At 55.4% G+C, this 8,658-nt stretch overlaps 1 protein-coding gene across 1 annotated transcript in view; it reads left to right on the top strand.

Annotated features, from left to right (window-relative positions):
• Positions 1–751, top strand: part of CACNG8 (calcium voltage-gated channel auxiliary subunit gamma 8) — a 23,403-nt gene extending 22,652 nt beyond the window's left edge. The window contains exon 6 of the mRNA XM_032271169.1: positions 49–751. Within this exon, the coding sequence (XP_032127060.1) occupies positions 49–280 (232 nt within the window). The 3' untranslated portion in view covers positions 281–751. The remainder of the gene's footprint in view (positions 1–48) is intronic.
• Positions 752–8,658: the final 7,907 nt, after the last annotated feature.

The raw sequence follows: 8,658 nt of genomic DNA, 5'->3' as shown, positions 1-8,658 counted from the left end.
GTTCGGCGGCGGCGGCGCGGCGGGGGGCGGCGGGGGCGGCGGCGGCAGCGGCGGGGCGGGCGCCGAGCGGGACCGCGGGGGGGCGTCCGGCTTCCTCACGCTGCACAACGCCTTCCCCAAGGAGACGGGCGGCGGCGTCACGGTCACGGTCACTGGGCCGCCCGCCGCGCCCGCGCCCCCCGCGCCCCCCGCGCCCGCCGCGCCCGCCCCCGGGACCCTGGCCAAGGAGGCCGCCGCCTCCAACACCAACACGCTCAACAGGAAAACCACGCCCGTGTAGGGGCGCGGCGGGGGAGCCGAGGGGCGTGTCCGGGGCGCGTGCGCGGGCGCGCGTGCATCGAGGCTGCCGGGGTCGGGGGCGCCCCCGCTGTCCCCCGTGAGCGCGCTGGAGACTGCTGGGCCCGCCCCCGTCCCCCCTTCCCGCCCCCCTCCTCCTCCGCAGCAGGAACCCCGAGCGAGGGGGCAGGGGAGGGAGGGGGCCGCCGTGAGGGAGCGTCGTGTTTTATTTTTCTGTGGGATCTATGGGAAGGGGGGGAGGGCCATGGTGTTTTTTGCAGTTTCGAGATGTTTTCTTTTTCATGTTTTGCTGTGTGCATGGGGGCGGGGCGGGGGGAGGGGAGGGAGGGACTCCCAGCCCAGCCCAGCCCAACTCCTGGAGAGGGGCCCATAACACACGAATACATAGTTACATCCACAAACTATATATATGCCCTGTATAAAGAGACACAGCGAATGGACGCGGAAAAGCAGAGAGAAGGGTTGGACGCGGGCATTCATTCATTTTTTTCATTCATTATTCCACAAGGGCTTATTAAGCGCCTACTGTGTACTAGGCACTGGAACATAAGGCGACCTTGGAGCAGGGGACACGAACGATGCACAGAAAGGGCCTCTTCATTCATTCATTACCGGCGGTGAATTTGTGCGCGTTAAAGAGCTAGGCATTGTGCTCCCTGCTCAGCCTGCAGGAGGCAGGAAAGCAGCCAGGGGCCCCGACATCCTCATAGAATAACATCTTGTGCATGAGACGCATTAATCGGTCATGTACATACACAACAAATTACAGTTAGGCCATAGGAGAAACGAGATGCTACAAAATGCTCCATCAGGGCAGCCTAACCCCATTGAGAGGCAGAGATTTCAGTGGACACTGAAAGGATGAGAAGAAGCCGGCAGGGCAGAGCCGGAGTGGAGTGTGGCAGGCAGAGCAGCAGGTCCAAAGGCCCTGAGGCAGGAAGGAGCTTGCAGCCAGGGCTGAAGCCTATGAGCCAGGTGATTGTGGAATAAGATGAGGCTGGGGGCGCAGACAGGGCCAGATTATACAGGGGCTCGTCGGTCAGGAGTCTAGATTTTATTTTAGGGGCAGTGAGGGCTGTGAAATGGGTTTAAGCAGGAGCCTAATGTGAATGGCGTACAAAAAGAAGACAGGAAATTGGAGGCAAGAGTAAGAGGCAGAGATGTGCTGAAATACAGCATCAAACCCAGGCACTGGCCCTTGGAGCTCACGCTTTAATGGGAGGAAGCACATCATTACACACACATTGAAGCACAGGGATGGTGTCTGTTGTGCAGAAGAAACCCTGAGGCATAGGGACTCGTGTCATTCATTCATTCATTCAGCCACTCGCCCATTGCCATTTTCGAGTATCTGCTAAGGTACCAGGAAGTGCGTGAGGATCCAGATCCCCAGAGCAGGGGTGAAACAGACCCTAGCCCTGCTCTTAAGCATCAAACGCTGCCATCCAGGCAGGGCAATCAATGCTGAACAGGGACCACAATGGGTACCATGGCACATGGTGGACAGAGTGGTCAACTGCCAGGAGTGGGCGGCACTCGGGAGAGGCTTCCTGGAGAATAGGATGGCCATCCTGGGTCTTGAAGAGATGAGTGAGTGTCTTCCGGGTGATGAAAGGCATAAGAAAGACTTGTGGGACCAAAGAACAACTTGGGTGAAAACCTGGGAAAGAGAATGAACATGACGTACTGGGGTCAGTGCTTATAGTTCTGGGATGCTCATGTACAAGGTGGGGCTGGAAGATGAGACTGGGAAAGTAGCCACAAGCCAGAGTCTAAAGGTGCCAGTGTGGCCAGGCACAGTGGCTCATGCCTGTAATCCCAGCACTTCAGGAGGCTGAAGCTGGAGCCCAGGAGTTTGAGACCAGCCTGGATATCATGGCGAAACTCTGTCTCCACAAAACATCAAAAAATTAGCCGGGCGTAGTGGAGCACAGCCGTGGTCACTGCCGCTCAGGAGCCTGAGGCAGGAGGATCACTTGAACCCAAGAGTTCAAGGCTGCAGTGAGCTAGGATTGTGGCACTGCACTCCAGCCTGAGCAGCAGAATGAGACCCTGTTTCAGAAAGACAAGAGAAAAAGGTGCCTGAGTTCCAGGTGGAGGGATTGAGGCTTGATTCTAAGGATGGTGCGAGAGGGATGACAGTCGAGCTGGGGTGGAGAGGAGGGGATGGGTTTCAAGGTCACTGACAAAGCAGAGGGGACAGTGCTCAGTAGGTTTCCCTTCCATGTTTGCTCAGCACACATTTCCTGTGCCAGGCCTTGTGCTGGGCAGTCCTGGGATTGTAGAGGTGATTTTCATCTTGCCCTGCTCTCGAGGGGCTCCCAGTCTGGTGGGAAAACAGCCACAGACGCAGCATGAGGAGGGCGGTGGCAGCGATGGTGCCAGGGTGCCAGGGGCTGTGCCGGCCTTTATCTTGAGCATATGGGGCTGTGGGGGGTTCAGGTCAGAGCTGAGTGTTCAGAATTTCTCTCCGGGGCCTGTGTGGAAGGACCAGGAAGAGAGAGACTGAAGGTCAAGGTCTCTAGGAAGAATTCCGCCAAGGCAGTTTGGGGAAGAGATGCTGGGAAACACAGGAAAAGGAATACCAATCATTGAGATAGAGAAGCACTGAGAGAGGATACCTGGAGAGGCGAGGGATGTGGGAGGCGGCGTTGAAAGAGACGAATCATCACGGGGCGGGGTGGCTGCTAATCCCAGCACTTTGGGAGGCTGAGGCAGGTGGATTGCTTAAGCCCAGGAGTTCCAGACCAGCCAACATGTTGAAATCTTGTCTCTACCAAAAATACAAAAATTAGCTGGGTGTGGTGGCGTATGCCCGTAGTCCCAGCTAAGGATGCTTGGGCCTGGGAGGGTGAGTCTGCAGTGACCTGTGATGTCCCAGCTAAGGACGCTTGGGCCTGGGAGGGTGAGTCTGCAGTGACCTGTGATGTCCCAGCTAAGGACGCTTGGGCCTGGGAGGGTGAGTCTGCAGTGACCTGTGATGGCATCACTTCACTGTAGCCTGGGCAAAAGAGCGAGACTCTTGTCTGAAAAAAGAGAGAGAAAGAGAGAGAGATAGCGTAAATCTTTGCTGGAAGAGGACTGGTTAGGGGAGAGTGGATTCTAGAGTCTGAAGGCCAAACAGAATGAGAGAGAGAGGTGGAAGGTGGGCAGTAGGAAGAGCGAGATGGGGAGGAGGGAGTGCAGGGGAGGAGGGGGAGGGCAGCAGAGACCAAAACTAGTGGAGTCCCACAGAAAAAGTAAAAGACAGGAAGGTGATACAGAAAAGAGAGAAAAGGAGGAGAGAGACTGACAGGCACACAAATCAGAGAAGCCCCAGAGATTAAAAAAACACAACCACAGAGATAGAGACAGAGGGGGAGAGGGAAGCTGGAGAAAGACTCAGAGATGGCCCGGTGTGGTGGCTCATGCCTGTGATCCCAGCACTTTGGGAGGCCAAGGCAGGTGGATCACCTGAGGTTGGGAGTTCAAGGCCAGCCTGACCAACATATTGAAACCCCGTCTCTACTAAAAATACAAAACTAGCCAGGCGTAGTGGCACATTCCTGTAATCCTAGCTACTTGGGAGGCTGAGGCAGGAGAATCACTTGAACTCAGGAGGCAGAGGTTGCAGTGAGCCAAGATCGCACCACTGCACTCCAGCCTGGGCAACAAGAGCGAAACTCCATCTCAAAAAAACAAAAACAAACAAAAAAAAAACCCTCAGAGATTCACACAAAAAGCAACATGGATACTCAGAAGCAAGCATAGCGCCAAGGAACGATCCATTTCTTGTGTTTTTTCCCCAGTGTTCAAGAATATTGAGTGCCAACCTGCTCCAGACCCAGTCTAGGCCCAGTGGATGTGGCAACAGACGGACAAGGGCCTGCTCTCCTGACACTCACTGGAGAGATAAACAATAAATAATAGTTCAGTAACTGAAAAGTGCTCTAAAAATTAAGCTAGGAGGTTAGGTGCAGTGGCTCACACCTGTAATCCCAGCACTTTTCGAGGCCGAGGCCAGTGGATCACTTGAGGTCAGGAGTTCGAGGCCAGCCTGGTCAACCTGGTGAATCCCCATCTCTACCAAAATATAAAAAATTAGCCGGGTGTGGTGGTGCGCCTGTAGTCCCAGCTACTTGGGAGGCTGAGGATGGAAAATCACTTAAACTCGGGAGGCAGAGGTTGCAGTGAGCTGAGATCGCACCACTGCACTCCAGCCTGGGCAACAGTGAGACTCCGTCTCAAACCCCCAAAATTAAGAGCAGTGCATAGTAACAGAATGACAGAGCAAGGGCGACTTTAGATGAGGTGCTTCGAGAAGACCTTGTGGCAGAGACATGGATTGTGAGAAGGAAGAGGTGAGAAAGTCTGGGGCCAGGCATTTGCCCCCCAGAGGCAGCCCCAAAGCCCTGAGGAGCAGCAGGTCTTCCAGGGGGCCGGTGCGGTGAGTGGATTGAGCATGGGTCAGAAGCACAGGGTAGAGGCTGATCAGTTAGGGCCGTGGACCCCAGGAAGAAATCTGAATTTTATTCTAGATCTGATGGGAAGCCCTCAGTGGGTTTTGAGCACAGGCATGTCATGATCATATTTTTATTTTTTAATTTATATTTATTTTGAGAAAGAGTCTTGCTGTGTCTCAGGCTGGAGTCCAGTGGCCGATCTCGGCTCACTGCCAACCTCCACCTCCCGAGTTCAGGTGATTCTCCTGCCTCAGCCTCCTGAGTAGCTGGGATTACAGGCATGTGCCACCATACTCGGCTAATGTTTTTGTATTTTTGATAGACACGGGATTTCACCATGTTGGCCAGGCCGATCTCGAATTCCTGGCTTCAAATGATCCATCTGCCTCGACCTCCCAAAGTGCTGGGATTGCAGGCGTGAGCCACTGCGCCCAGCTTCACGTTTTTATTTAAACAAGAACAGCAGAATCACATCGTTGTGCTGAGCATACGTAGACCTCAGGAGTCGAAGTGGAAGGAGGGGGTAGCCGGCTGTTGCCTTCCTCTGGTTGAGGCTGCTAGAGGCCTGGACCACAGTGGAGTTAGTGGGGTGGAGAAAGAGATATGCCAGGCGCAGTGGCTCACGTTTGTAATCCTAGCACTTTGGGAGGCTGAGGTGGGTGGATCACCTGAACTCAGGAGTTCAAAACCAGCCTGGCCGTCATGGTGAAACCCTGTCTTTAAAAAAAAAGAAAAAGAAGAGGAAGAAGGGCGTGGGATTTTGGAGGCAGAGCCTGCAGTGGCGGTGAACTGGATGTCACAGGACAGGGAAGGAAAAGGAACCAGGAAGAGAAGAACTGTTTGAAATTGGACACGCACATCTCTGATGGGCGCTGATGAGTATTGTTTACAGGAGAGAGAAGACTGGGATCAGGAAAGAGGCTTTGGGAGGGCCAAACCACGGCTTCTCTTTTGGATGTGTCGAGTTAGAGACGCCTTCGAGAAATCCGAGTTGGGGTATCAAATAGCCGGTTGGATACGTGAGACTGGAGTTTTGGGGAAAGAGAGGTCACGGCTCAAAATTGTAAGTTTTGGAAACGTCAGCATGTAGGGGACATTTAACGCCACAGGACTGTGTGACATGACCCAGCAGGTGAGTGGGGACAGAGAAGGACCCTGGCCAGAGCTTCAGGGACATCTGCCTCTGGGGAGGAAGCCAGTGTAGCAAAGTGAGCTTAGGAGGGATGGCGAGGTAGGCTGAAACCAGGAGGGTCACAAAGGACAAATGCACGCTGGTGTTTCAAGAAGGGGAGACAGCTGGCTGTGCCAAGTGCCGCTGAGAATCGGAGAAGGATCCAGAGAGCAGAGTGACCATTAGGTTTGATGATGTGGATGGGATTGGTGATCTTGATAAGAGGCCAGTTCAGTGCAGTGGTGGGGACGGAAGCCCTGCTGGAGCAGAGGGGAGAGAGAATTTGGGGGGAAGGCAGAGGGAAAGGGAATTCAGGCAGTGTGTGTGTGTGTGTGTGTAACTGACACAGAGGCTGGGCACAGTGGCTCATGGACTGTAATCCCACCACTTCGGGAGGCCAAAGTGGGTGGACCACTTGACGTCAGGAGTTCGAGACCAGCCTGGCCAACATGGTGAAACCCCATCTCTACCAAAAATACAAAAATTAGCCAGGCGTGGTGGTGGGTGCCTGTAGGCCCAGCTACTTGAGAGGCTAAGGCAGGAGCATCACTTGGGTCGGGGAGGCAGAGGCTACAGTGAGCTGAGATCACACCGTTGCACTCCAGCCTGGGTGACAGCGAGGCTCTGTCTCAAAAAAGAAAAGTTTTTAAAAAAAAAAAACCCTGAAAGGAAACAGGGAGAAATGGAGATAGGGAGATAGAAGGCAGAAAAATGCACCCTGCAATTAGCTGTCACAGCAGGCAGGAGCCAGAGAGATGGGGAGGCCCAGGGCCAGGAGGGGAAGACAAATCCGGGGCAGGGAAGAGAGGATGCCATCAGCGAGGCTCTGGCAGATCCCCTAGCCCGGGCCGCTCTGCCCGGCTCCTGCCTCTTGCTGCTGTCAGCGCCAGGCACGCTCTGGGATTCCCCCTGTAGACCCTGTCAAGACCTCGTGAGGTGAAGGGGAAGAACAGGTTTTCATCATTCATTTTCAGAAATAAGCATTGATTCAGTTCTTGGAAATACATCCTGGCCAGGCAGTGGCTCATGCCTGTAATCCTAGCACTTTGGGAGGCCAAGACAGGAGGACTGCTTGAGGCTTGGTGTTTGAGACCAGCCTGGGCAATACAGTGAGACCCCATCTCTACAAAAATAAAAAATTAGCTGCAGCATGGTGGCTGACACCTGCAGTCTTAGGTACTCAGGCGGCTGAGGCGGCAAGATTGCTTGAGCCCAGGAGTTTGAGGTTGCAGTGAGCTATGATTGCACCCGTGCAGTTCAGGCTGGCCCACAGAGCAAGGAAAAAAAAAAAGAAAAAGAAATAAAAATAACAAAATATTTCCTGAGGACTTCCAAGTACCAGGCTCTGCAATCTCAGAGCCACCTCTATTCCATCTCTGCCCTTGGAGTGGGGACCGGCCAGGCAGGCATTGAAGAAACGCAGCAGGCCCCTTCCATAGCTGGGGCGGGGATTTCTGTGTGCTGCCCCGTCACTTCCTCTGGTCATTCCTTTGCTCATCCATCCATCCATTCATTCAAGTCACCCCGTGCACATTTTCCAAGATTGCCTGTGACCTGGACCTGTGCCGGGTACAGCTGAGGATGCCAAGGTGAATTCCTCCTGTGCCCAGCCCCTGCCCCAGTCTGCTGGGAGAACGAGACATCAACAATCACACTGCAGGGAAACACATGCTCCATCAGGAAAGTCCAGAGCAGGGGGTGGACAGAGAGGACCGGTGTGCACCAGAGCCTAGCTCGGGCCAGGAACCAGGCCTGGCCTGGAGCAGCCAACTGTGGGAGAAGAAGGAGTTGGTGAAATGTGGGTCCTACCTGGACCCTCCGAAGAAGGGCTGAGGGGTAGGGGGTGAGGGGTTGAAGATCAGGCCCTGCTGCCATGCCACATGGCTGTCCTCTGTCCCTGCCCCTGGGGGAGCTGAAGCTGCATGGAAGATCCCCCAGGGGTGCCCCGTCTAATAAACTCGATGAAGAGGAGTGCTGCTTTCATTCTGCACCCTGACAGCTGCCCCTCCCTGAGGCCTGCACTTTCTCCAACATGGGAATCAGCCCTTCCATCCTTCCAGACCCGGGGTTGTGGCCCCGGTCTCTTCCTCCCCCAGGCCCAGGAGTCTGGGTCTGCCAATCCCTTGACCAGGAGTCCAGGCTCCCTGGCCCTCCTCCTCCCTCAGACCCAGGAGTCCAGACCCCAACACCTCCTCCCTCAGACCCAGGAGTCCAGGCCCCCAGCCCCTCCACCTTCAGACCCAGGAGTCCAGGACCCAGGAGACCAGGTTCCTCTTGCCTCAGATCCAAGATTCTGGGCACTAAGGCCCCTTCCTCTACCACTCAGAATTTGGGGTACCGAGGCTGCTTCTCCCTCAGGGCCCCAAGACTCCCTGTATCAGCCCCTCCTCCCTGAGTCCCTGGGTCCTGCCTCCCGCCCCCACTCCCTGGTAACCCCAGTGAGACTGCCCCACTGGTCTGCTGCTGCCCAGGAAACTGGTGAGCTGGGACTCTCGGCGCCGCTCTTGTCCCTTTGGGAAATGAAAGTCCCATCAGACTCGGCCCTTTCGGACCCGGCCCCAGCCCCTCCTCCCAGGGCTGTCTCCCTCCTCCCGCCTCATCCCCTTAAAATACCCGGGATCCCTATGGCAACAGGCGCCCGGCGACAGGTGCGGGTGTTATTTACGGGTCAAGCCCGAAATAGCCCCAAGGGTGGAGGGTGGGGGTGGGGGGCGGACTGAGTCCAGGCCGGTGGCGGTGGCCGTGGCG

Source organism: Sapajus apella, unplaced genomic scaffold (assembly GCF_009761245.1).
Source record: "Sapajus apella isolate SASKATOON/1434 unplaced genomic scaffold, GSC_monkey_1.0 scaffold224, whole genome shotgun sequence".
Lineage (NCBI taxonomy): Eukaryota > Metazoa > Chordata > Mammalia > Primates > Cebidae > Sapajus > Sapajus apella.
This window is presented reverse-complemented; position numbering and strand designations above follow the sequence as displayed.